Consider the following 27,325-nt stretch of genomic DNA (forward strand, 5'->3'; position numbering starts at 1 on the left):
CTGTGCGCCTTGATTTTCTTGCAAGGGATACATTTCGAGGCGGATTGGAGTTGCAGGCTTCCCCTTGAGGAACGAGGTCCCCTTGAGGAACGAGGTCCCCCTCATCAAGAGGCAATGCAGCTGTAGTAGATGCGAAGGGAACGTTTGAGTGAGCGAGCGTGGTAGAGCGATTGAAAAAGGAAGAATTGAAATCGTTGACTCTGCGATGATCTGGACAAGTCTGATCGTTTGATTGTTCCAGTACAGCTTCACGCTTGATCGGACGAAGGTCCGGAGTAGACAGTGCCTGAAGACGGGAAAAGAATTTTGACTTGCTAGGAGAAGATGGCGAGATTAGACTGGACCTGGTAGTGTCACTGTTATTGTTGTTGTCACTAAAGAAGAGACAGCTGCGACTTTTGCGAGGAGACTGGGGTGTCCTAGGTGACGACCAATCTTCAGTGCAGACAGTCTTGGTGGGAGACAGCGGCGGTGTGAGATAGCCAGACTGAGATGGAGATGTTTCATCATCAGTGTCGCTCATGTTGGAGCGGTTTGCGTCAAGATGAGTGGACTGGAGAGCTTAGTTGTGAGTTTCAGCGCATGTGAAGTCGTTCGAAGGAAAAAGGCTAAGGGACGAGAGGTACTGCCTGCTGTCCCGGTGTTATCGCTGCGAGGTTAGTAATGCAATGATGGGTCAAGGTCTTAGGATGTTGGCAGCAAATTGAGGGGTGACAGATGCAGCGAGTGTTGACGGCAACCTTCCGCGCGAGATGACGGAGGGGCAGCGGCTCCACGCGTGTAGTGGGGCAACATCCCGCCGAGGCTGCAGTCTGAGGAAACAACAGCCAAGCCTTGTCAACCGCGCAAGAACACATGGCAAGCGTATGTTGACATGAGGATACGTCGGCGACACTCGCTAACATGTATAGCACGGTATATCGCGTGGGTCAGGCCCGATAGTTCGGTCAGAAGAGGCGCGACAGAAGGAGCTTCAACAGATTGCGGATTACAAAGATCTAGCCGATCTGGTGAATGCGAAGGTATGTAATTCAGAGTCAGATTGGGTCGTTCGGTGCTGACAGTCGCCCTTCAGGTTGCAGAGAAGCAGTATACCATCGAAGTCTTGGGCCTTGTCACGAAGCTCCTAAACGAAAACCCCGAGTATTACACGATATGGAACCACAGGAGACGCGTCCTGATGGCGCTCTTGACATCAGATGCTCTTGAGCAATCGCCAGAAGACCTTTTGCAAGGCGACCTGCATCTCACCTTTGCGCTGTTACGGAAATTCCCAAAGTGCTATTGGATATGGAACCACCGAAACTGGCTTCTGCGCGAAGGGGAGGCGCTGATGGGCGTGGAAGCATCACATAAGCTTTGGTCGGGAGAACTGCAACTCATAAACAAGATGCTACACGCGGACAGCCGCAATTTTCATGCCTGGGGCTATAGACGATTCGTCGTGTCGCAGATCGAACGGCTGGCCGCGTCTGAAGACATCCCCACGACCGGCACTACACCGAAAAGCCTCACAGAGTCCGAGTTCGAGTACACAACCAAAATGATCAAGACCAATCTTTCCAACTTCTCCGCCTGGCACAACCGCAGCCAGCTTATACCCAAGATGCTCTGCGAGCGCGATGCAGACGCCCAAGCTCGCCGCGCATTCCTTAACTCAGAACTAGCTCTAATATGCGAAGCCATAAACACAGATCCTTTCGACCAGTCTATATGGTTCTACCACCAATACCTCCTCTCGATATTGTCTCCGTCATGTCCACCTGGTTCGCTTGTTGTCCAGGATCTGACCAACGGCGAGCGACAAAAGTACTACGAGCACGAGATGGAGTATATCAGGGAGATATTAGAGGACGAGGAGGATTGCAAGTGGATATACGAGGCACTTCTCGGGCTCGCAGAGGCGTACCTAGCGGTGGACGCAGGAACCGGGTCGTTTACAACAAAGGACATGAAGTCGTGGTTGGACGAGCTGAAGCGTCTGGATCCGCTGCGGCAGGGGCGGTGGAGCGATCTCGAGCGTCAACTTGATCTTTAAATGCCAGTTACAATACCATCAGGGCTTGCCTTTGGAGTTTTCAGCGCTGCTAGTCGCAGGCGCAGTCGCACTTTCCGTCTTGTTGTCCTTCTTCCATGCCCAGAGTCCGAGCGTGTTCGACCACGAATTATCAGCAGGCGCAGAAGTGACGATATCCTCTTTCTTAGTCTGTAGCTGTGTGGAAGCTCTGCCAACCGGGGCTGCTGGTGGCGGAGTTGCTGTACTTGTGGAAGCGGCAGCAGCAGCGAGTTCCCTGGTATGAATGTAAGTGAAAGCAAGAGAAAGCGCATGTGGAGCCGGCGTACCGTTTGTATTCTGCCTCCAATCGTGCTATTCGCTGTTTTTTAAACTCGCCATCAAAAGTAGCCACTCCAATCGATACGCCGACTATCGTCGCCAGCGCGACTGGAAGGATGCGTCCCGCCATTCTGTTTGCTCGTTGTGTGTACTGCTGATTCTCGAATTTGGGGTGTATGACGAAAGCACTCCCGCGGGCAAAAAGTTCAGCCCTCTTCCGCCCCCGGCACACGCTAGGCGGAGCACGGGACGACGCGCCATGCCTTCAACAATCACCCAAAACCTCACTCCGTCAGCCTCGAACTCCGGTACGACATGCAGGCGCGTCCAAATGTCCAAATGGCGACAGAAAGGTTTTGTACAGGACTCGGATGAGGAAGAAGACGAGTCTCAGCTTGAGAGTCAGGGTTCCAGGCAGAATGGTGGCCTGAGTGGACGCGTCGAGCGCGTCGAAGAAGGCGTCGACGCGATCGGACGGCATGAAAAAGCCACGGAAAAGGAACAGGCGACTGTATACGAAGACAGAGAGAAGAACTGTGCTGCTCAAGGTAGCGAAGGGGTAGATAAGGAAGAGACGGTTATTACCACGCCCACCAAACGCAGCCCGCCCAGACGTCCTACGCCATCTCCCTTCACGCCCAGGTCAACGCACAGCTTCAGACGCGAGCTCACTGAGAGCCCCGATCCGCTACTCGGCTCGCAAACGCCAAAGATTCGACGGAATGTACCACCTCCATCATCCCTACGCCTAGCATCGCCAATACTTCAGCCAAGCTCTGCCGTATCCATACCTCAGCTGGACGACAATCATGCCGTTCCTGTTTCCGACAATTCGACCGTTCCCATACAGTCGACCATGGTGGGTGATGCACGAAGTCCCAAACACGTTCCAACCCTATTTCATGAGTTCGGCATTACTCCCTTGTCCGACAATTCCGATGATGATACCTCAGATCTCTCAGATCCACCAACGGATATGGAGTCGCCCCCGCTGGCATTCGCTGCGCCTCATCGTCGCACGGCGGTTCAAGTAGTCATACCAGCCTCGACCGCCCTACAGAGGCAGATTGCCGACGACAGGGCAAGACGTGAGTTCCGCCAACGGAAGCCTATTCAGATGCATCCTTATGCGTTGGAGGGTGAGATGTACCGGAGAGAAGTACAGAGCAGAGGACTTAGACCGGTGCGAAGGGAGCGGTCACGATCACCCCAGGGCCATCGTAAGCAGCAGAATGATGAAACCCAGGAGCAAGAGTTTGATCCGAATCAAAGTCCTACAAGCAGTCCCCCAGATGTTGAAATACCAGTCTCTACACCTGTATTACCACGACCGAGGAACGATCTTCGTCACCCTGCCTCCAGTTCTGCTAGACGAGTTTCGTCTACACAGCTCCGTCACCCTCATGCAGCCAAGCGTAGAAAGCTCAACATCTCGTCCACTCAGACTATCGCAGCACCAACAAGTATCTTCGAAGATCGTGACATGCGACGCGATATCTGGTCCATCCCTCCGAACTCACCTCCGTACTCAAGCAGTCCGCCATTGAACGGGAACATGTCAGCTCGTCGTTCAGCTACGCTACGTGCAATGACCCCAGCCCCCAACTTGCCTACGCCTTCCACTTCATCAGTCATGCAAGAAGATCCTCAAATCCTGATGGGATCAGACATCGAGCAGGCCCCACGTAATATGCAGAGGTCCGGTGGACAGCTTCGTCGACCGACCAGGGTAGTGATAACGGACAGCTCATCTTCGGCAGCCGAGTCTGCCAGTGAAGCGGAGAAAAGCGACAATGAAATCAGATATGTGGGCAGAAAGATTAAGGGAGTGTTGCCCGCTTCGTGGTTGCGACAAGATCGTCAAGCACAGGAGCGACGGCAGGCTGAGCAACGCGAGCGAGACCGGGTGCGTACGAACGCAGCTGCCTCTCCCGAGCCTACTGCGCCTGTGCGTGGGGTTGCTCAAAGGATCATGAGACCAGCCGGCCGACCCCGACAAGATGCAGCTTCTAAAACACCATCAAGAATTTCCGTTGTCATATCAGACGATTCAGATGACGAGCCAAGACCTCATGTCAGCCATCATTTGGAAACGGTGCACGATTCCATGGCTGACGCTTCTGCACTAGCTGCACTGTTTGAGGATCGTTATGCTAACGACAATCTATCGGACATGGAGCACGATCATCTTCCCCTTCCGACACTTGGTGGAACCGGACCAAAACGGAAAAGACAGACTAAGCTTACAGATGCATTTGGAAAGTCTAAGAAAGCTAGATCGTCGGACGGTCTGGGGAAGAGTGTAGCCTATGAACGACGATTGCTCAACGGGCAGACGGGAAAGAAGAAGCAAGCTAACTCCAGAAGACCACGCAAGACTCCTTTGCCTGCCATGAGTGTCATAGATGTTGATCTCTCGCCATCTCGGCAAGGCGATGCAATACCGCAATTCCTCCGCATTGCCAGGCGGCAAGCGCTCCAAAGACCAGATCTAGCCCGTCAAAAGCCGCGAAACAAACAAATACGACTCCAAAATGCCGAAGATACAGAAGAGGCCAATGTTACTCTCAAACAATGGCAACGAGGCACAATTAGACTAAAGGCAAATGTCGCATCGCAACAACAAAAATCACGACATCCTTTGATCAATAGGATCGATAATCAGCAGCATGCAGAGCAGCTTCCAGTGAATGATGGAGGATCTTTGAAAGAGCTCGACATGCGATCCGAAGCTGCGACCGACGTCTCTCGCTCACGCTCCCGTAAATCTATTCCTACAGGTCTTCACATTTTCCAACGCTCTATAACCCAGAATCAGATCAAGATGTCCACAAAAACAGGGAAGAAACGTGCTCAACCAAACAGGGATCCAGGACGGGCTGTACGTCGAGCGCCTTTTCCTTTCAGAACCGCACAACTAGAAGGCGATGAGAACGACTTTGGCCGAGGTCACCGGAAAATCGCATTCGAAAAGGGCCTGTTACGTGTTGATCAGGAGTTCGGTATTCAGCTTCCTAGCAAAGAGCCTTTCGTAAATCCACAGTTAGCTCGATATCTCGCAGACGACGGCATTGAACTGCCACCCCTCCCTTCTGCAAACGAGGTAGGGGAAGGCCAAACAGAAGGTTCGAGACACCAGCACCCTCCACCCAAAAAACGGTTGAAGCGAAAGGTCCAAGCGCAAAGAATTGATGTCGATGCGCGGGAATATCGACAGCCGAGCGAGCCGGCAGTCCAGGAGATACTTAAGACTGCTGATGTTCTTCAAGTACAGGACGCTGAGACTGAACAAGGCTCACCCATACTCCATGGCCTGGGTCCTTATGGTACTCGATACCCCGTCACATTCGATGTATATTCGCTAGCGGCTGATACGTATTTTCATTCGTCTACTTTCATCGGGTCTGACGAATTTCGCCGAGCTTTAGTCATCAGCAAGCCCGACGGTCGCAGCTTTGATGATCCGGCTGGTCATTGCACTATTGCCCATGGTGCTCTTTCGATCAGATGCGGCCCATGGAATGACGACACGTTTTCAAAGTTGCAAGACCTTGTAAAAGCGGCGTCTGAGCCTTTGGAAGACCAGGAAGCTGAACGTCATATCCCATCGTCAGTCAATGAGGGTTTGACGCAATTGATTCGGTTGGCACGGTCACTCATCAACTGGGTAACTGATCATCTCAGCTTCTTAGACCCGATCGATCGAAACGACTGTGTGTTTAAGTTAATGCGGCTCTACCAATCGCTCTTTGACAGCTTGTCGGTTGCTCAGAGAACTACGGCTTGTCAGAATTCTAGCGGCGTTCATGGTGTCATACATGCCATGGCCTACATCCTCGTCGCGAGCTTTCAGGTTCATTGTATTGCTCAACATCCTACTGTTGATCAAGGCAATCGAGTCGAGCTTGTTGGTCTTGTCAAGAACCTGTCTAAGACTATCATCACGCAGCTGGTGCGACATGGTATACCAAATCTAGGCAAGTTTCTGGACCAAAATAAGCGACATTCCGTACGCGAGAAGGGGATACAAGAGAATGAAGTTGTCGTTGAAAGTGTAGTCATCTGCACTCATGTATTGGATGAGATGGACATGCCAGCATGTAATTTCTGGGATTTGGTAGGCCAAGACCTGTGCTCCAGACTCGCCAACGCCACATCTTTGCCTACCTTCGAAACTACGTGGGCTTCGATATTCACTTTCCTCCCCTACAACGAGATCGATGCATCGGGCATTCCGCTTAAAAGCCGGAGAGAGACCTTCCAGAAGGATAATTGGACGTGTATCCGAGATCTCCTACGTCGGTTATTTGAACTGTATCCGAGTACCTATAGGAAGCACAGCGCGTCACTCAACGACTATGTTCGTGCTAACCTCGCACGATGCCACCGGTTGATCACTCACTGGCATTGGAGTCGTCCGGAGCTGATGCTTAATGCCGTGTTGGACTTTTTCGGTAAGAATGGCCTCAAGAACCTGCGACGGGAATCAGGGGACCGATCGGTACCTTTTCTCAACAATCTTGCAACATCACCGTCGTTCGTCGTCGAGCAAAACGAGAATTCCTTCCACATCGCACTGATATGTCTTGCTCTGGGCCTCCAGGGTATGACAAACGCTTATCCAGAGAAGAAGATTCGCAGCTTTGTCTTTCGGTCTCTACCTAACCACGGGCGTGCTTATCCAAAAGATCAGCCTCTAGACGAAGAGAATCTGGTAGCACTCCGCAATCATCATGACCTACTTTCCACTCTCTACTTTGCTGCGCCGCCAACCTGTCGTCCGAAACTGGATCACATTCGTGATCTTGTCAATCACGAAAGCTCTCACCGCGAGGCCTGTAGAGTCAGCGTTCGAGCCTGGGCCAACCTCGCCACATTTCAACTATCGACCGAGGAGCCGTACACCTCTGCACGACCGTTCGCATTGTGGTACAAAGACATAATGCATCAAACACTAAGACAGTACAAGCTGGCCAAAACCGAGGCAGATGACTACTTGAAGTCTGGCGTCCTAGATGGTACTACCGATATCTCCGCAGTCATGGTCCGTCAAACAATGGAGAGAAACCAGGAGCTGGTCATTGCGACACTACGAGACTGCATTGCCGGGATGAATAGAGCAATCCTTCATGCAAGAGACCACTTATCCATGAGAGCCTTCCTCATTGATTCCGACATCATGTGCCTGCTTGAGCTCCCTCATCTAGAAGATCGCCGCCTTGTCAGCATCATTCGCGACACTATGAAAGTTCTCCAGAGCTTTGCAAAGTTACAAAAAGCCCATGTGAAGAGGGACGTGAGTCAACAGACGAGTGACGAAAGCCAGGATTACGGCGACTTCCCCGACATGGATGACTTGGAAGGCATCGACTCTGACGTCCCCGCAAAGGTCATCCAGGAATCAGGCCTCGACTTCATTCAGAAGCCCCTCTGGCACCTGCTGTCCAACGCTTTTGGCGCGGAAAACTCCCCTGACGACAACCTCCTCATGGACTGCGTTGACACATGGGTTCTGATCGCAGAAGGTCAGGTAGCGTCAGGTGATCGGTCATGGACGTACTACTTGGATTCGTTCAGTCAGGTATCATGGAGACAGCTACGGCACACCGAGCAGACGCGCAAATTCGGCCCGTACTTCATGGCCGCTCTTATCGACTGCGACTCGATCGCTTACGAAGAGCATCGCCACGACTTCCTCCAAGCCCTAATGGTATGCTTGGTTGAGCGAGAGTCTTTGCTCAGGTTCCAGCATCGACTGTTTTATGCCATCGCGCGAACAGATGATCATCACCCACTTATGCAGAACCTACCCTTCTTCCGCAATACAGATACCGATGAGTGGGATATCACCGCTGATACTCTGCGTACGCGGCGCCTCGCGCTTATCTCTAGTATTCTGTCGAATATGCGCGATGACGTTCGATCGGTTGCTCAAGCTGAGCCGGCGCGCCTTGCTAACATAAAGAGATCGTATGCGTCTATGCTGAAGGACTTTATGACAACGATGAAGTACAACTATCAGCAGCTTCGTCAGGGTACGATGGTGACCGGCGCTTACGTCGAGTTCGTGCAGAAGATCGTTCAGTTCCTCAAGCAGTATACAAACGATATCTGTCCCGTTCTACCCTTCTTCACGGACTCCGTCGCTTTCCCACTACCAGCTGGAGATCCCACTTATGTCGTGGCACGCCTTTGTGGGTATGCGCCTAAACTGTCAGACACAGGAATTGCGAAACAACTATCAGTCTTTATACAGACGGTCGTGCAACAGGCTGCTGCCGATAACCAGCAGATTTACCTTGTCAACCAGCTCACGACTGCTCTGTGTACTGACGAGGCACCAACTCCTGACAGGGTTGCACTGCGATCAGTACTGCTGCAAGGCGTCCTTCCGGCGTACCTAGAAGAAGCGTTCTCATCAAGCACAGCCTTTGCCAGAGCTAGGCCAATACTGCAAGCGCTGCCCTCGGTTCTAGATACGATGATTTTCGATCTCCGTATCACTCAGCCCGACAGTCTCATATCCGTACTGGATTGTATCGTATCGGTTTCGCATGCCTTCATCCGCGGAACAGAACAACTCAAGGACAGTCAGCACTGGCTCCAGCAATCCCATGTCATCGCTGCACTTGCGCATATGATGAATGCTATGAAATCGATTCTTCCACCGTTAGAGTATATATGCAGTCGCACTATGCCCTCTGCATGTCCCAGCCAACCACCGCTCATTACATATATCGACCAACTCAGCATCTTCGTCATCAAACTCCTCCAAGGCACAACGCCGGAGACGATTCCCTCGTACATTGGCGATGCGCATGCGCCAATCCAGCAGAAGCAACACGCAGAATTACTTGCGTTCTGCCGACGAGGCTTGGAGGACGGTGTAAGAACAAACTGGAGCGAGAGCAACGGATCTATTTGGTTTGGCCAAGGTCACGCTCGGAAAGAAGTAGTCTTCGACGTTGGAAGTGTAGAAGAGGAACGGGCAACACTAATTGGTGGGATTCAAAGTTTCCAATCTACGCTGAGAAATTTATATGGTGATGAAGAACAGCCATATGATGATTGCGAGGGAGAGGGGACCTCTACGTACGATTTCATAGTTTAGCGGTATGAATTCAGTGGCATGAAATAGCATAAACTGGTCTCTTTGAGTCACATGAATAATCATATCAACAATCAAGCGATCACAGTGTTTTGTTGTTGACTGTACTACGTATTCTAGTTCAACGCGTACGGATTGCATAATCAGAACTGATAAATATTGCAACTACAACCTACTACTATTGTTTACCTACGTTCAAACGGTTCGATCAAATAGCTAAACCAATGAGAGTACGAAACTTCAACAGGAGCTCAACTAGTAGAAGATTTCGTCTGAGTCGCCCTACCAGTGCAGCAGAGCCTATATATTAGATTACAGATGCGATATACTCCAATCCCATATCGATTGGTGCTATGATGTTGCTTGTATCTGTTGAAGAAGATGGGCAGTTTCACGCAATGTTGCTCAACCGTGCTGTATGTGGAAAGTCCGTTCATCATTAACACAGGTAATACATCAGCCTAGGGAGGAATGTAGTCGAGGATGATTAATGTGAGATACTAGTGTAATGCATTCATCGAGAGTCCTCTAGTGATACAAAACGTTGTCCTGCGATGTGTGGTTGTTCTTGAGAAGTTATAAATCCATCCCAAGTCTGCCATTCATGGTCATCCAAGTGCATCGTTAGGATTTGGTCAGGATGTAGATGTACAATCTATTCGAAACAAGAACGCTAGCTAAAAACTCCAAGCACGCATGAAAATGGAAAGCTTATAGTTTGGCACCGCCCTCTACATCCACGCTTCCCTTAAGCAAATCCCAGTCCGCCATGGTAAAAACAACATAGCCGTCGTCGCTACCAGTCTTGCCCTTGCCAGATCCAAGAGCAGCAGGGTGCCAGTACATGGTGTCGTACTCAGCCTCTTCTTTCCCTTGCTCCTTGGCTTCCTTGTCCGCCCTTTCCATAAGCTTCCTTAGATCGATGCCATCGTTCCTCAATGGAACCTTGTTCTGCTTGTTGTTGTGCATTGTCGTTTGTTGTTTCTGGACCCTCAAGAACACAGGTACTGCGTACTTTGGCAGCTTCTTCTTCGCATGCGCAAGTAGCGCGTTGAAATTGAAGGAGTCTAGATGAGCAGGGTCGATGTAAATAGCTGCACAGCCTGCTCGACCATCAAAGCCAGGCACTTCGACGCCATAAACGTTTGCCTCTTGAATCCCTGGGAAGGAGCCAAGTGCTTCGCTGACTTCTGCTGTACTGACGTTCTCAGATTTCCAGCGAAAGGTGTCACCGAGGCGGTCCATGAAGAACCAACGGCCATCAGCGTCGCGGCGCAGTGCGTCGCCAGTGCGGTAATAGAGGTCGCCTTTCTTGAAGACATTGCGCTCGAAGCGTTTCTCTGTGGCATCGGGGTTGTTCCAGTAGCCGACAAAAGCTTGCTCGCTTGGCATCTGGACGAGAATCTCACTTCCCTCCTCATAGGCCTTTCGTTTGCAGAAGCCGGTCTTGGGATCACGGAGGAGATCTCCTGTCACGATATCGACCTCGACGGGGACGTAGGTATTGTGGGTGCGCCAGCGATCGATGATACCCTGGTGGCCGACTGACGTGGCGGTAAAGGGTCCACGAGAACCGTTGAACAGCGCCATGACGCCTTCTGTGCTGTTGAAGAATTCACCAACGACCTCGATGCCGAAGCGGTCGACAAATCGCTGCCATACGTCAGGGCGAAGGCCATTTCCGAACATGGCTCGGACATTGTGCTTCCGATCCAGATCGCTTGGAGGGGCGTTGAGAAGGTAACGAGCGGTCTCTCCTACATAGACGATGGCGGTAGATCTCGAATCGCGTACGTCGGTCCAGAATCTGGATGTTGAGAACTTGGTTCCGATACAGCATGTGAGACCGGTGACCATGCAGACGAGTGCTGTAGTGCCTCCAGTGCCGTGGTATAGAGGCATGCAGACATACCATCTGTCGCCGTTGGGCCCGGACTTCAGCCCCATTGCACCTACACGTTGAGTCAAACCGACCGCTCTCTGGGTTTCGAAAGGACAAGCTTTTGGGTGTCCAGTCGTGCCACTGTCATAATCAGCACCGCTCCAGCAACAGCTGCCATGATGCTCACTGACCTTGTATAGAACAGGAAGAGGGGGAACTTTCCCTTCATGCCCACCCGAAGCTCATCCTCGGGCCTCGCGGGTTCCAGCCTGGATATCTCTCCCTTCAGAGCCGTGTCGAGGACTAGGACAGTCATGCCCAGTTCATTTTCCAGCCTCTCTCTCACAGCTTCGATACGATCTCTGCACTCTTGATCCTCATCCACAAGCAACACCTTGGCGCCACTCACTTTCAAGCAGTGCACCAGCGCATCGCCTGCGAGGTTGTAGTTGATCCACGCTGGCGCGCTTCCTATGCTCCAGCTACCGAGGTGTGCGAATAAGAATTCGGGGCGGTTCATCATGTACATGGCGAAGAGCTGACCGGGGACAACGCCATTTTGGCGGAGGTATTGGCCATATCGGCAGGCATTGGCATAGGTTTCGGCCCATGTGTAGCAGCCGGTGCGAGACCAGATGCATTCTTCGGTCGAGGGCAGGCGGCGGACTTGGGCTTCGAATTGGTACCACAGAGACTGGCCCTTGCCTTGTGCTGGTGTCTTGTTAGAATACAGCAGACGGACAGTCTACAGAGCTCGGGCTTACCATTTCTCTCGAGGTCGCGCGCGGCCGCCTTCAGGACGCGTTGGCTCTTGAGGTCTTTGGTGATGTGGTATTTGGCGTCGATGTAGGCGGCAGCTGCGGTAACGCCTGCAATTGCGCCTGCTACGGGTGCTTCAAAGCCGGGTCAGTTTAGATGCACGACGTGAGTTGGGTAGAGACATGGTTGGGGGTTGACGTGACAAGCGCGCCGCGGCTGTTACTGCACGAAATGGGAACACGCACCGAGAGCCATGATGAGGTGTGCTTTCTATATCTCGTGGCTGGAGAATGTACGAGAGCAAAACACAGAAATACACCGAAGAGATAAGTCGCGACAAAAGTAAGCCGAAGTACGCCCAATGCTCCTAGATAACCTGCGACATGTTCGTCCACAACGTGATCAATTGCCGACGTGCCCTCGGCCTTTAAACCGCCGTTCCACCTGGGCACGCCAATGCACACGGCCCCATGGAGTAACCCCACGGCTAAGAGCCCCACACCCTACTCTCATCATCCTGCGACGCCCTCTATCCCACTCCGTCGGACCTTTTCCACATTGGCGATGAGTCCAACGAGTTGATAATGGTTGCGCGGCTTCAAAATTGCTTGCACGCCATCTCTGGGCTGTCATCCTCGCCCATGGGGCCTTCCAGAGCGCGCTAGTGAAATGCTCGCAGTCAGCTTGTTTACAGTGTTGGAACAGCATTTTCATGTCATAAAATCATATATATTATTCCTTGTCGACATTGCTTACCTTTATACTAGAGCTTCGCCTCGGAACCCCTAGCGAACTCAGCATCTAACTCTACACTACCACAGCTCTATCAAACTCACATGTGCTTGTGGAAGAAGTCCAACACCATCTTATACCCACGCTCATACTCTTTCTTAACCTTCTCCTGCTCAAGGTCACTGCGTGCCGCCATCCAGCCGTGAATCTGGTCTGGGAACCATTCTACAACGTGAGGAACCTTGATACCCTCCTCCCACTTCTTAACATCGTCTTTAGGCTCATCGCCGGAAGGAAGCATGATGTAGGGAATCTTGATGCCGGGGGCGTCGTCGCCAGCAACCATGGCGGGGTGGCACGCAGCGGCGACCTTGAACTTTGTGCCTTCCATGGACGACAAATTGACAATCTGTGCGGTGTTAGCACATGCATCAAGGTTGAATCACTTTGTTCATACCTTTCCGCCCCAGCAGAAGCCAATGATAGCCCACTTCTCAATGCCGTTCTTCTGGCTGAGTTCGTCGACAATCTTCGGAATGCGCGGCAGTGTCTTCGGAGGCGCAGCTTGCGACTTGAAGAACTCACCCATCTTTTGCTCCTTCTCCTTGGTGTCTGGCGGCATCCAGGAGATGTCGGCTGGGTTGCCCTCGAAGAAATCAGGCATGAAAACTTGGTACTTCTGGCTGTCGGTGTAAGCCAGGATATCAGCGCCTTGCAGTGTTTGATTAAAGAATCCGAAAATGTCGTAGACGACTAGAATTCCTTGTTTTGCGTCCTTGGGACCGGTCTGGTCTGTAGAATTTAGTCGGGACGTGACGTGATGTCTCGGTGTTGGACGTACAGGTCTTCAATCCGTCTACCTCAATATAATCACCCTTTGGCTGGTAGCCTTTACTGACCACCGCAGGTGTGTTGCAGCATGCCTGCGACTGTGTAGATTCGGTCGACATATTGGCAATGTGTTGTTTTGGAAGTACTTTGCGCGTTGGTATTGCTTGGTAGCTTGTGAATAGTCGCGGCCTTGCGATTGAAGCTCTTCCCAAGTGTTGAGGTAAGAGCCGAGTCGTTGGAGTTTGAAGAGTTGAGGTCGCTCGGGCAATGACGCGCATTATGAGTTGCTACGGTATTTGTCAAGCTGTCAACGACCATTTGGCGGGGAGCTGCGCACCGAACCCCACCATGATGTCACCAATAGCTATGATGAAGTAGGTTCAACTAAGACAGCATCGCCTACTGCAAATCAGTCTGGCTACCAGCGCCATAGATAGACCGAATGCTCTTGGTACAGAAAGCTTGATTTTCATTCTGCTAACCAGGCTTGACAAAATACCCGCCTTATGCTCCCTCCGCCGGCGTACCCCCTAGTATGGCTCCAGACTTCCAGGCCCATTTCAGCTCATCTGGGATGCTTTTCCTGCTCGCGTAATGGTACACTAGATAACATGCTAGACAAATTAGGGGGGCCTTTGGAACCTCATGTAGTGGCTAGTGATTGCAATTTCCCTTGAGTATAGTTGGAAGATGATGTACGCTTCATGGCAGGCAGGGACCATGGCACCCATCCAAAGAGAAGAATTGTAGCATCCACTCATTGTTGTTGACGCGTATTCCTCGTCCCCAAAGGTATCGAGACCGATTTCTCAACTGGTCGGCCTGTGCCATGGACCGTGGAAGTGATCAGAAGAAAGTAAGTGCACTGCTCGCATTTCGCGGCGCCCAGGCCCGTCGCCGTTGTTCGTACGCATGGGCCTGTATCAGTTGAGCAGCCCAAAGCTTCTCTATGAAATCGGCATCCCGAGCGTGAGGCATTAATTCGACGTTCACAATGATGTTACCACCATCGGTTCTCCTTGGCCAGGCACGCCGGTAGAACAGCATCGTCTCTGACCAAGGCGTCCCGGCCATTACTCTCTGAGCGCTTTTGACTTCGTCCAAATGCTCGTTCAGGTAGGCATGCACTTCGGTAACAAACTGCCTCAACGTAATGGACCTTCCGTCTTCGTTTGAAACGATGAGAGAGGGTGGGGGTCGATAACCGTCCGGCTCTGGGTCAGAATCGTACGAGAGGTAGAACTTTTCGAGACATTCGCGGCTGTTCACCTCAATGCGGCTCAGACCAGGCTCACTGATGTCATCATTCGCAGAGGGGTGGTCAAATAGCGGGACTGTCTTCTCTTCGTTCTTAGGCCCTACCACAATTTCGATATTGTGCAAGTCGGCCAACAAATTCCACCGTAGTCGGCATAAGAGGTCATTACGAATACAGTCGTGCACCAATTCAGATGTCATAATGATGCGAGTCGATGTGAAGACGGCCGAGGGATCTAACAAGAAGTATTCTCGCAATGTGGGGGGAAAGGTGGATGAAGAAGGTATCATAGAAATGGGGCGTATTTCTAGAGAGCAGATGATTTTCAACATTCGCTAAACATCTGCCTGGGGTCTGGACACGTGCTGGAGATACAACTGTGTCAATAAGTGCGGTTAGGCAGGGGTGTTGCGCTTCTGCATTTTGCGGCACGACAGCAAGACCGTGTGCCTTGAAGGGCTACGGTCCATGCAAGTGAATTTGCATCTAGCATGAAGCTTGGTTGGATTCTCTGTCTAAGCATCCAAGTTTAGCTTCTCAAGCAACGTATCTATCTTCCCTAGCAGGATTTGATAGTTCATCGCATCTTGAGCAAATTCATCACCGACTTCCTCGCCATCCAGATTTCTAATGACACCAGCAGCAATTTGCTGCTCGACCGACGCCATGTTCTCATCTTGCTGCACCTTATTAGGTATACCGTCCTCTAGCGCGAAATCGCCCATAGCATCAACAAGATCTCCATCGGCACTGGCTTGCATAGCTGCGTTCTCATCCATCATCTCATCCAGCCCGCTGTCCTCAAAGCGAAGCCTGAATCGTTCCGACAGGTAGTATCGGATGTCGTCGACGAGTTCGACAGTATCGGTCTCTTGACGTGCCTTGACGCGATTTGCAGATTCCTGGACTAGCTCTGCAAACTCAGGTTGGTCTATGTAGTGTTCCAGCCGGTAGGCGATGTATCGCGCAGCAAATTCTTCAAGCCGCTGTACTCTTGTGTCCCACCCGGCTCGGATGACTTCATAGATGTCCACTGCTTCATCTGCATCTGTAGCACCCCGTGGGTTATCTGACTCGACTGCTGAGGTTGCGCCGTTACCCAGTGCGGAAATGATAATAGCGGCGCGTTGCTTCAGCTTCTCGATGAAGAGCTGATCTGCCGCAAAGAGCACATCGATTGCAATATCCAAACCAAAGTCAGCACGTTCGGTATACATGAATGTAAGGATAGTCTCCAAAACTGCTGGCGAGCAGTCGATAGTCACAATCTGTAGATGCGGTGTGTCTTGTGCTTCCTTGAACTGCGAGCTGAACATGGTCAGGAAGTACTCAGAACGCAATAGCATAGCTCGGTGCGCGGGGAAGATAGTTGATTTACGAGGCGCTTGTTGACGCGAAGGCGACCTCGAACGTGCGCGACCAGGTCCGACTGGTATTCCTAACAGAGGACCTGGAGTGTTTCGCACAGGTGGCGTGGATGACTCTGATGGCCCTGGTGACCGATCGGTGCCCTCGGAATCTTGATCCTCGTCATCATCGTCGGCACGCAGTAGTATGTCGGCGAAGATGGAGTTCTCCCGGTCCCATTGTATGTTGTCCACCTTTGCAGTGTCTACGACCCGCTTGTGCCGGAGGACGTTGTTCTTGAACCAGCCTTCTAGTTGATCTCGGCCCCGTTCCAATTCCTCCGCGCGTCGCTGACGCAACAATCTTCGATCCGAGACTTCTGTAATATCTTCGAACAAACGTTCTATCTCTAGCTGCTTGCCAATCTTATCTATGCCGCTTAGCACCACTAGCTCCTGCTCATCACTCAATCCATGTAACGCTCTGCGTATTGAGACTTCTTGGAAGTAGAGATACTGCAATGCCACGCCTAGCGACTCTGCGGGTATGGTGTTTGGTAGCTTCCACGAGGCCGTGTTCGGTGCTGCTTCCAGCTTCTTCGCAAAGTACGGCGATCGTGCCGCGAGGAGGAATTTATGAAGATGGAATTCTTGACCATAGGCTGTAATTGTGATGTCTGTCGTCTTAGGCGAAGTCCTCGTGAGGAGTGAAGTAATGTGCGCCGCCAGCGGTTGGAGGGGGTTGGAAGCTTTCGCGTAATCGTAGGATAATAGCAAGTTGCGTATACGGTCGTTGAGGGCGTTGTACAGGCATCGTTCCCCTTGAAAAGTGTCTCTTTCACAGAGTGCGCCGTTTTCAAGGAGCAACCTTATGACTTCGTAGTGACCGCAGAGACTAGCCTTCAGCGGTCAGCGCATTGCTCTTGTTCAGGTAACAAAGTGTCCAGACAAAGCAGAAGGGTGTCTTACTAGGATAAGAGGTGTATAATCGAATTTATCCCTGGCGTTGATGTTCACACCCGTCGAGATCATCTCCTGGCAAACCTTTAAGTCTCCCCTCCGACAAGCCTCACAAAAGACCCTGAAATCATCGCTCAAGTCTAGCGGGTTCTCTTCCTTGAGCTGGCCCGACGAGATGGCCTGGGCTTCTGTCGCGAGGGCCGCCTCGATCTCATACTTCTTCTTGACGTCCATGGCTGTGGCAAAAAGTGGATTCACTCGCTGGCCCCGACATATTGCGAGAGTGACTACTGATTGTTATGCGATGACGAGTGGCGGCGTAGATCGGCGTGCTATCGATAAGGCCGGTGACAAGGGTGCGTCCCACCTGGCAACTGCAAAACGTGGGCGTTGCTGGGTTGACGGGCGTTAGCGTAAACAGGCCCAAACACCAAGGAAACCTGGCTTCCATCCCACCCATTCATTGTACATAATCTACACCCGTCACTACCTTCGACCTCTACTAACCCAGCAGCTTGCTACCCTTACCTACATTCCATAATTGCATGTCTTTTGAGCAATAGCAATACCTTCACCATGCCCGAGGAAGAAAAGTACGATGTGCTCGAGAAGATTGGTACGGCCGGACCTGGGAGTATGACGGGAGACGCGTACTGACATTGTATAGGCCATGGGTCCTTTGGTATCATTCGCAAGGTCAAGCGAAAGTCAGATGGCTATGTATGCAACCACGACAGAGCCTGCGCACGCGACTTGCTAACCGCCGCCTAGATCCTCTGCCGCAAGGAAATCAGCTATCTTAAGATGTCGCAGAAGGAACGCGAGCAGCTGCAGGCTGAGCTGTCTATCCTGAAGGAGCTCCGACACCCCAACATTGTCGCCTACTTCGAACGCGACCACATCAAGGCATCGCAAGACCTCCACCTCTACATGGAATACTGCGGAAACGGCGACCTCGGACGCGTCATTCGAGACCTAAAGAACAAGAACCAAGTTTGTGAGGAGGAGTTTGTCTGGAGCATTTTCAGCCAAATCGTCAGCGCCTTGTACCGCTGCCATTATGGCGAAGACCCCCCTGCGGCAGGCCGCAACGTCATGGGCCTGGTTGGCAACGCGAAGCCAGTCCGTGACCCACGCAAGCCTATGATTCTCCACAGAGATCTCAAGCCTGAAAACAGTCAGTATCTGGTCCTTCTGTTGTCGCTTGATTGTACTAACAACCCGCAGTCTTTCTCGGAGACGACAACAGTGTCAAGCTGGGCGACTTCGGTCTGTCCAAGATCCTCCAATCGCACGATTTCGCCTCTACCTACGTTGGTACTCCTTTCTACATGTCGCCCGAGATTTGCAAGGCGGAGCAATATGGACCCCATTCCGACATTTGGGCACTCGGTTGCATCATATACGAGATGTGCACCAAGTCACCTCCCTTCAACGCGAAGACTCACTTCGAACTCATCTCCAAGATCAAGCTGGGTCGATACCCTGACATACCTGCTTGCTATTCAGCAGAGCTCCGAAAAGTCATCGCCAGCTGCCTCAACACAACACCCGATCACAGGCCAGACACTGCCGCCCTTCTCAACTTGCCCATTGTCAAGCTCATGCGCAAAGAGCAGGAAGTCGTCAAGCTGGGACAAGATCTCCGAGAGCAACGTATGCTCACAGCGAAGCGAGAGAAGGAAGCAAGCGAGGCCATTTCACGTATCCGTAAAGAATTGGACGACCAGTTACGACGAGAGTGGGAAGTCAAGGCACAATTGGAGATCGAGAGGCAAGTGAAGCTCCAAACAGAGCAGCGGGTACAAAAAGAGCTGGCGCACCTCCAGGCGACGTTTGAGGGCGAGGTCAACAGGCGGGTAGAGCGCGCTTTGAAGATGTACCCCAACCGTCTGAGCACATCACCAAAGCTGGCTCCTCGTTCAAACACACCCACCATGGCGGCAACCGAACCTTCGGCTTTGTTCTCAGCAGAGGCTGAAGGTGCCGTTACAAACACTTCCCAGAACACGCTCAACACAGATTCCGACTTCGCAAGTGGAACAGACCTTTCGTCACTCTCCCTAGATGATCACACCGAGGACGTCACTATTGCGCCCAAACCAAAGGCAAAGCGACCGTCTCGAGGCCCCCTCGTTCGCGCCCGCACAATGTTCTCCCAGCCTTCCACCACACAAGTACCGGATTCTCCCATGGATGTTCAGATGGCCGAGCCATCGCCGGCGCCTGCCTCGCTCAAGGGACTTTCCCTTTCCCCCCGTCGCAACCAGCAACCTAAGCAAAACATCTTCGCTGCGGCCAAGGAAGGTGCCAAGAAGTGGGAAGCCGATGTTCCTCCTTCGCCCACTGAGGCTGAGTGGAATGCCGACTTCGACGATGACGACGACCTTCCCGTGCTGCCATCGCCAACCCGCGCACGAAGCGCCTCTGGCGGTCGTCCTATGAGTGAAGACCCTTTCAAGGTGCTCGCGAACGCTCAAGCACCACTACTGAAGGCGAACGCCCGACTCGGAAGCACACCAAACCTGCTGGGTCCCAGAACTACGAAGCCTCGCCCCGTTTCTGCCGTACCCATTGTTGCTGCATCTCCTTCTCGACAGAAGGCCAGGTCCACCGACAACCCATCGACGTCGCCACGCAAGACCGGCGCCACAACAAAGTCCATACCATTTGCTGGTCTCCCATCAAAGAAGGGCAACGAGGCGTTCCGTGTGCAAGCGATGCGCAACAACGGTGGTGTTCAGGGTCGCACATTGGTCGAGCTTCAACAAGCCCGCGGTATCCCTGTGCACACTATGAGTGAAGATGAGGGTGGCGCGAAGAAAGGCTTCGGATATGGTGGCCGAAGGAGTCCTGTCAAGAGGACTGGCGGTATCAGCCCGCCTGCAGTATGGGACCCAGAGACCGAGCCGGAGATGCCATCTCCCTTCATTGTCCGCAGCAAACGCATGGTCCGGTAGGACGGACGATCTGTAACAGCTCCGGAACGATTACGACACTTACAACGACACGACGAGGAGTAGATAATGGGTGTATTGGTTTACACTTCCCATGGCGTTGGAAAACTGGAGGGCAGATACCATTTCCTTTGTTCATCAAACGGAGTGGTGTTTCGGCGTTGATGATTGTGGATTGAAAGCGAGCCATTGGGTCGCGTCCTATCTACCATCTCTTCCCTTTGTCATCACTGCATCTGGTCTTATTTTTTATCATCACATCTTCTCGCCAGCATACTAGCATATTTTGGGCGATATTGTGGATTGGATTGGATAGGCGTGTTGAGGCGTTGCACCGTCATGAAACGGTTTGCATCTGTAGTCTTATTTATTTCTTCGCAACGAATGTTACCACTACCATACTTCATTAACGGATGAGAACATTCACGATGTGACAGATTCAACGAACACTTATTGGTCGTCGTGGGTATCACCACCCAAAGCTCTCGGTATGCAGGTATATGCCTTGCGCGCCCGTTCCTTTATGCACTGCCCTCTCATCGCTCAAGCAAACGACATCTTGCTTCACATCCGCCACTAAGCCCTGCGGCCCACACACCACCACTGCACTCTCTCCCAGCGCCTGTTCCAATGACCTGCATATAATATCGCGTGTTCTTGGTCGACCCGAGTATACCGCTATCGCAGGATGTACGACAACTTTCTTACTTGGTTCAAGAGAAGATGGAGTAGAAGGTACGAAGGAAGTGGGACGAGATGATGCATTGGCTTTGGGTTTCGAGCAGACACATACGGTTTTACCGGCTGGAGAAGACTCCGATTCGTCGATGGCAGCGCGGCAACAGCATGTGCCGTTCGGACCACAGGACGTTTGCTGGACATCGAGGCTTTCAGAATTGAGAGATGCGACTTCTTGATAACCTTCCTTCTCTGACTTTGTCGTGCTGCTTCCTGTTGTCATCTGTTGAGGCGATCTATACTGCACTGCGCCGTGCTTAGGTTCCTTCTGCTGCTGTGCTGCGTTCGTGTTGGGTGCTGTCACACCCGAGAGTAAAGAATTGTGCTCTTCGGTAAAGGATTCGTCGCAGGTGATGTACACCGTCATCTCGAGCTTGATATCGCGAAGTGTTTCTTGCAGCGCTTCGAACTCGGTATATATGGAGGAAAGTTGCTCAGAGAACCAACTGAGTTGACCTCTACTCTTGACAACCCATACGAAGCGAAGGTGTCGTGTGACGGCGCCAGTTGGCGCTTTCAAGAATGAAGTGCTGCCTGGGCTATCACGAGCGTTCTCCTTCCAGCCTTGGAGTAAATCGCGTAGGAGCGGAAGGGTGAAGGTTCCACCGGTGCTGCCCGCTAGGAGAACGACGCTGTCAAATTGACGAAGTGGTCTCAAAGTGCCATAGGGGCCTTCTATGGCCACGTTTCTGGCTTTTGCAGTCACTCCAACCAGACTGCCAGATCTCTCAGCATGCCGAAAGAAACGTTTTGTCCCGCCTTTTTCAGCCTTGACGTAGAACTCCATCTTTCCATCTTCTGGGATCGATGCCACGGTGAACGGGTGACTTTGGAGTGGTACTAGGGAATGGCAAGATAGGTATACATGCTGGCCAGGAGTCCAGCTGATAGGAGGATTGGTGACAACGATACGTGTGGTGTTGTGTGGAAGAGGTTTGAACTCAGCTTTGCATACCCAGAAGCCATCGATCTGGCCCCGCTTCTTCAACGATGGATGGAAGAAGGATGTGTTGATGTATAGTAGTCGGAGCGCGCGGAAGACACGGTCAAACAGGAAAAAGGCAACGGGTGCCCAAACATAGCCGTTCATTTCGATAGGGGTATGAATGTAAACGAACGCAAGGAATACCGCAAAGGAGACGATGTGTTGGATAACGAATATTTCGTAGTTCCAGCCACGAATGGGTGTCATAGAGCTGAAGACGATCCACGCCAGCGTGCACCAGGCGGCAAGGCCTTTCCACACAATCTTGTTGTTCTTGAGTTGGTAGCCAATGTAGTCGTACGGTGCCCAGGCACTGAAGAAGTACCCCATGTGCATAGTAGCTGTGAGAAGCATACATCGAGCGCACCACCGGTGAAGCCAATTGAGACGTTCATAGCTGACACCACTAAGACACCCTATTACATTATTCTTGCCCGCTAGTAGGACGATGATAGGTAGTTGGGCGATCGTAACCACACCGCAACGGAAGCCAATATTTTCCATACTGAACTGGTCCGTCACATCGAAGCCGTACAAACATAGGACGACTAGGACTACTACGTTTGCTGCAACCAAGGACGATCGACCGACTGTTGGTAATCTGAGTACGCGACCCTTTAGTGGTATGTGGAGAGAGAAGTTAGACGCTTCGCGCGTTAATGCGAAGAGTGTCGCGTTTCCAAGAGCGAACCATGACCTCGGCTTTGCGGGTGTCTGCGAACCGCCTCTTATCGTAAGCATTCTTTGGCGGTATAGCACGTAGTTGTAGACGTTGAAAATTGTTGCGACGCCTACTGCTGCCCCTATTACTGCGTAGTAGAAATCTGGCCATTCTGTGAGCTCGGGCAACATGCCCATAGAGCCCATCGACATGTGGTTGTGGCTCATGATGGGCGCCGCTGCGATTACGCAACCGTCGTTTGGCTGATGATTTCAGGCCTGGAATAGATGCGAAGTTGGGCGTTTGCGAATGACGGACGGGCGAAAGCCTAGCCTTGGTGTTTATCGCATGCTGGCTCGGTCGGAAACAAGTCTAAGACGTAACTAGGGTGATGGTTTCGTCGACTGATGAGTTATGGGTGCGAAGATACACTCTGGTACTTTGGGAGATGGATAGAGTGTAGCAGTGTCATAGGAACAACGAGGACCGATAGTGATGTAGAGGAAGTGTCACACATGGAGCACCTTCAGATACGCTTCTAACAATAATCCAATGTTTCCGTAGTGCCGAGTGTAATCAATCGCCTCCCACATGCAGGCTCGATGCACTGCGGGGCCTGGATTGAGGGCCAGTGGGCACCATCCTGGCCGTGGCGTAGGTCAAGCTTCGCGTGCTAACCAAAGACGGCTAATTATGCTCAAAGTCGCTCTTGGAACTCACGGCTCTTTGAACGTCGCCCGTTCGTTCGTAGTCACCGGCAGCGCGCCATGGCCCACCGAAGCTGCAGGTGCATCGCTGCAGGCCGTCCGTGGCTTCGAGATTGCTCTCTCTTACTTGTAGGCGGGAAGGCAGTGCCGAGAAATGTGCTCACATGCCCTGACGCTTCACGCATCAGCCCAGACTTGACATTTTCTTGAGTGTCGCAAGATCCTACTCACTCACTTAACTCGTATACACTGCAACACGAAATCAACGCCCCCAGGTTATGCGTTCATGCTGAAGCGTCTTTACTTGCGCAATCGGAACCAGCGAACGTGCAACCCCCATAACGTACCAAGGACTCTTAAGCGATCATCTCCCCAGTACCGAGTTAGCAGTCTGGAACTCAGTACCTAGTCTTCGATATCTAATCACCCCACACAACCCAGACGTACGCTTTTCTGAACCTCATCGTCAGAAACATTCTCATCGATTGCGCGCACACACACCCAGCTTGGCACCATGGTCGCTCACGAGGGTCACGAAACGGCTACTAGTTCGATGGATATGGGCGGCATGGATATGGGTACTTCGTCACATGGCAGCATGGCAATGGCTTTCTTCACGGCGACGAACACTCCGCTATACTCCGAAGCATGGACCCCTACGACTGCTGGTCAATACGCTGGGACATGCATCTTCCTTATCTTCCTCTCCATCCTCCTCCGTGCAGTCTTTACAGCGAAAACCTTGCTTGAGGTCAGAGCAGTTAAGAGCGCCTTGAAGCGACGATATGTTGTCGTTGCTGGCGAAAGAGCGGTTATCGAGAAAGCTACGGATGACGCCAACTCGATGACTGGTATTCTTACAACAAATGGTGTCCAGGAAGATGTGCGGGTTGTCTCGGCGCCTGTATCTCATATTCAGCCATGGAGGTTCAGTGTCGATCTGCCTAGGGCACTCATAATGACGGTTGCGGCTGGTGTCGGATACCTCCTGTAAGTAATATGCATGCTTGTACATTGCCTTGGTCGAAGCTGACTCCTCAACAGCATGTTGGCAGTTATGACATATAATGTGGGATACTTTTTGTCTGTTTTGGCAGGTGCTTTTGTCGGCGAACTGGCATTTGGCAGATTCAACCAAGTTGCGGCCCATTAAGTTAGATTCTTAACCACACCTATGTATTCATAAGAAAACTTGTCATGACAAAGTTGCTTGTTCACATCAGCGCCTCAATTAATTCATGCTTCACGGAACCTTTCTTATCGCTCCGTGCTCGGCCAAACATTTTGACCCACGAAGTGCTAACGTTATCGCCAGGTCCACAAAGCTTGTTCCACACAAGATCCGAACATGCGATTCATGAACGTGTTATTCCCATGATTTTGATCTTCAAAGCCGGTGTAGAACCATAGTCCAGGCCTCAGAGTGTCACCGGAATTCTCATGGGTGGAATAGATCCATGTTCGACGCTAGTCGCTTCCGCCATAGAACCACTGCTTTGGTAATAAACTTGCTCAACCAGCGCGCCACAACATACCGTACCCTGATAACTTGCACATTAGCGAGTGCCGCCGCCGATGCAGAATATCACTCACTTACTGTTCTTTGCTTAGATCGTCGGCCTATTTGAAACGCAGGTTAAATGCATGTCGCCATCAGTGCTCACGCGCGAGGCACGCGGTTCACTGGACGGAATACACGGCATGGTAAGATGCGTTCCAACCTAAGCTGCAATAAATACGGCAGGAGTTCCCAGCGTTCGCTTGCTGTTCATTGTTGCATTCTTGACTTTCTCGCGCTTCTCTATACAAAGTCAACCGCGTCTTCCTCTCTACCTTGACATCAATACCTACATCTACCTCCGAACCGTAAACATGCTTTCCAATAGCATCCTCACACTCGCGTTCCTACCTCTTTCCCTCGCTCATTTTCAACTCAAGTTTCCTGCGGCGCGTGGGTTCACCGACGACACTGAGGGCAACTTCCCGTGCGGAGGTTTCAACGATGTTCAACAACAACGCACCGACTTCCCCATTGGCGGTGGCCCAATACAACTGCACATGGAGCATCCACAAACGAATGTTGCTGTGTACATGGCCATTGGCGATAACCCGGGGGATGGGTTTAGCATTGTCGCACAACAGCAGCTCCAGGTCTCAGGGCTTGGAGACTTTTGCTTAGGCTCGGTCGCCGTACCGGCAGGATTGAACGTTTCGGACGGCACCAAGGCCTCAATACAAGTCGTTACCAACAACCACGAGGCGGGTGGTCTATACCAGGTAAGCTTACTACTCATGGACTTCCCCGTTACAACAGAATCGCTAATGTCCATAGTGCGCGGACGTAACCTTGGTCAACAATGCCCAGATCAACTTCAGTGAAGACTGCAAGAACCAAACAGGCATGAGTGTTACCCAGGAGAACATTTCTGGAAACCCCAACGGAACATCATCAACAGACGCAAGCCCGAGCTCGGCGACCAGTGGAGGTGCAGCATCAGCCACACCGACCACCGGCGCAGCAACACAAGCGAAGGTTGCCTCGTGGGCTTTGGGTGCTGTTGGTCTGGCTGGAATGGCACTGCTCTAGATAGTGGCGTGTTGAGGTAGAAAGCTGTATACCAATATTGATTATTCCCTTCTGTGCCTTGCGTCATTCTACCATTAAGTGAAGCATGCATTTACGTGTCTCGAGAAACAGACAAGCATGTCATTTTGCGTAAATGCGCTGCGAGTGAGAATTGGCGCCCGTCGTGAGCTGACGGTCAGTCTTGAGATGCGAGCTTGATGGCGGCGTGTTGGCGTTCATGTGTGTGGAATGACACTCTGACGTTGCGGGGATCTGGAGCTTCCAACAAGCGAGGCATGCACACAATCGGCGCTTCCGTAGAGTTTCGCCGATGCCCGCAACAACTTCACCAGCAACACCACACTCCAAGTCTCGGCCACGATCCCGAATTTAGGTGCGTACCGATCCCGTATTCACCCTGAGCTCAAGCCCTCGCTCAAATCTGCGAAGAAACCGAACCCGACCGCTGACCCTCGACTTGCACAGCTCTCCCCACCTAGTCATCCTTCTTCCTCAACACCGCAAATATGGATCAAGCAAAGTTGGCGCGCATGCAAGCGTCAGTGCGCATTGGTATGTACGCCTATTCTGAGCTGGAATTGCCTTGGGCGGCAGGCAGTCATATCACTCGAGGTATCCATTGCTAACCTGTGCGTGTATAGGGTAAGCAAGCTTCTTGTCCTCTATTTTTGACAGCCCCGCACCACAAAATATCTTGACACCCCGAAACCACCACCACGACCACCAATCACTAGCGAATGGCATAGCAGGACTCAGATGGATATGAGGGATTCGAGGCTAACTCGATATATAGCGGCAAGGGTACTCCCCGCAGGAAGGTCAAGAAGGTCCACAGGGCCGCTGGTACCGACGACAAGAAGCTCCAGACCGCGTTGAAGAAGCTCAACGTCCAGCCCATCCAGGCCATTGAGGAGGTCAACATGTTCAAGAGCGACGGAAACGTCATCCACTTCTCGGCACCTAAGGGTACGTCATCCTAGAGCTCCGCACCGTGAGAAGGTTGAGAGGGGAGTTTGGACATACAGCAGACATGCTATTATCTAAACCCGCTCTTCCATCACCCACATTCGTAATACACCATATACTGACGCGCACATTTGTTTAGTCCACGCCTCAGTACCTGCCAACACCTTCGCCATCTACGGACACGGTGAGGACAAGGAGCTAACAGAGCTCGTCCCCGGCATCCTCAACCAGCTCGGCCCAGATTCGCTCGCATCGCTACGCAAACTTGCCGAGTCCTACCAGAGCATGCAGAAGGAGAAGGGTGAGGACGGCGAGAAGAAGGACGACGACGACGAGGACGATGATGACATCCCCGAACTTGTCGCTGGTGAGAACTTCGAGTCCAAGGCTGAGGTCGAGTAAGAAGTTACACAAAAAGTAGCTTGACAACGACTGGAAAGAGCCAGGGAGGAGTCATGTGCAATGACAGCCTACCGCATGTATATTGATATGGAGGACTTCATGGATGCAACG

General features: G+C 52.0%; 10 protein-coding genes across 10 annotated transcripts; 5 read left to right on the top strand and 5 right to left on the bottom strand.

Moving 5' to 3' along the window:
- Positions 1–855: 855 nt before the first annotated feature.
- J4E82_004555 (uncharacterized protein) lies at positions 856–2,038 on the top strand (the record flags this gene model as incomplete). The annotated part of the gene is made up of 3 exons (XM_051730832.1): positions 856–864; positions 912–1,022; positions 1,076–2,038. The coding sequence occupies 3 exons, from the start codon at positions 856–858 to the stop codon at positions 2,036–2,038; spliced, it is 1,083 nt and encodes a 360-aa protein (XP_051589313.1).
- Positions 2,039–2,666: 628 nt separating this feature from the next.
- Positions 2,667–9,446, top strand: J4E82_004556 (uncharacterized protein; the record flags this gene model as incomplete). Its single annotated transcript, XM_051730833.1, has 1 exon — positions 2,667–9,446. The coding sequence occupies one exon, from the start codon at positions 2,667–2,669 to the stop codon at positions 9,444–9,446; it is 6,780 nt and encodes a 2,259-aa protein (XP_051589314.1).
- Positions 9,447–10,154: 708 nt separating this feature from the next.
- Positions 10,155–12,339, bottom strand: J4E82_004557 (uncharacterized protein; the record flags this gene model as incomplete). The annotated part of the gene is made up of 4 exons (XM_051730834.1): positions 10,155–11,466; positions 11,517–12,036; positions 12,090–12,218; positions 12,330–12,339. The coding sequence occupies 4 exons, from the start codon at positions 12,337–12,339 to the stop codon at positions 10,155–10,157; spliced, it is 1,971 nt and encodes a 656-aa protein (XP_051589315.1).
- Positions 12,340–12,847: 508 nt separating this feature from the next.
- On the bottom strand, positions 12,848–13,766 carry J4E82_004558 (uncharacterized protein; the record flags this gene model as incomplete). Its single annotated transcript, XM_051730835.1, has 4 exons — positions 12,848–12,869; positions 12,921–13,225; positions 13,274–13,608; positions 13,658–13,766. The coding sequence occupies 4 exons, from the start codon at positions 13,764–13,766 to the stop codon at positions 12,848–12,850; spliced, it is 771 nt and encodes a 256-aa protein (XP_051589316.1).
- Positions 13,767–14,493: 727 nt separating this feature from the next.
- J4E82_004559 (uncharacterized protein) lies at positions 14,494–15,105 on the bottom strand (the record flags this gene model as incomplete). The annotated part of the gene is made up of 1 exon (XM_051730836.1): positions 14,494–15,105. The coding sequence occupies one exon, from the start codon at positions 15,103–15,105 to the stop codon at positions 14,494–14,496; it is 612 nt and encodes a 203-aa protein (XP_051589317.1).
- A 315-nt stretch (positions 15,106–15,420) lies between these two features.
- J4E82_004560 (uncharacterized protein) lies at positions 15,421–17,445 on the bottom strand (the record flags this gene model as incomplete). The annotated part of the gene is made up of 2 exons (XM_051730837.1): positions 15,421–17,151; positions 17,221–17,445. 2 exons carry the CDS (start codon positions 17,443–17,445, stop codon positions 15,421–15,423), a joined length of 1,956 nt encoding a protein of 651 aa, XP_051589318.1.
- Positions 17,446–17,787: 342 nt separating this feature from the next.
- J4E82_004561 (uncharacterized protein) lies at positions 17,788–20,171 on the top strand (the record flags this gene model as incomplete). Its single annotated transcript, XM_051730838.1, has 4 exons — positions 17,788–17,827; positions 17,879–17,931; positions 17,983–18,388; positions 18,439–20,171. The coding sequence occupies 4 exons, from the start codon at positions 17,788–17,790 to the stop codon at positions 20,169–20,171; spliced, it is 2,232 nt and encodes a 743-aa protein (XP_051589319.1).
- A 466-nt stretch (positions 20,172–20,637) lies between these two features.
- J4E82_004562 (uncharacterized protein) lies at positions 20,638–22,779 on the bottom strand (the record flags this gene model as incomplete). The annotated part of the gene is made up of 1 exon (XM_051730839.1): positions 20,638–22,779. The coding sequence occupies one exon, from the start codon at positions 22,777–22,779 to the stop codon at positions 20,638–20,640; it is 2,142 nt and encodes a 713-aa protein (XP_051589320.1).
- A 994-nt stretch (positions 22,780–23,773) lies between these two features.
- On the top strand, positions 23,774–24,412 carry J4E82_004563 (uncharacterized protein; the record flags this gene model as incomplete). Its single annotated transcript, XM_051730840.1, has 2 exons — positions 23,774–24,249; positions 24,304–24,412. The coding sequence occupies 2 exons, from the start codon at positions 23,774–23,776 to the stop codon at positions 24,410–24,412; spliced, it is 585 nt and encodes a 194-aa protein (XP_051589321.1).
- Positions 24,413–25,131: 719 nt separating this feature from the next.
- J4E82_004564 (uncharacterized protein) lies at positions 25,132–27,214 on the top strand (the record flags this gene model as incomplete). The annotated part of the gene is made up of 4 exons (XM_051730841.1): positions 25,132–25,536; positions 25,592–25,800; positions 26,640–26,812; positions 26,952–27,214. 4 exons carry the CDS (start codon positions 25,132–25,134, stop codon positions 27,212–27,214), a joined length of 1,050 nt encoding a protein of 349 aa, XP_051589322.1.
- Positions 27,215–27,325: the final 111 nt, after the last annotated feature.

The sequence above is a fragment of the Alternaria postmessia genome (assembly GCF_024291825.1).
Source record: "Alternaria postmessia strain BMP 2775 chromosome Unknown scaffold_22, whole genome shotgun sequence".
Taxonomy (NCBI): Eukaryota; Fungi; Ascomycota; class Dothideomycetes; order Pleosporales; family Pleosporaceae; genus Alternaria; species Alternaria postmessia.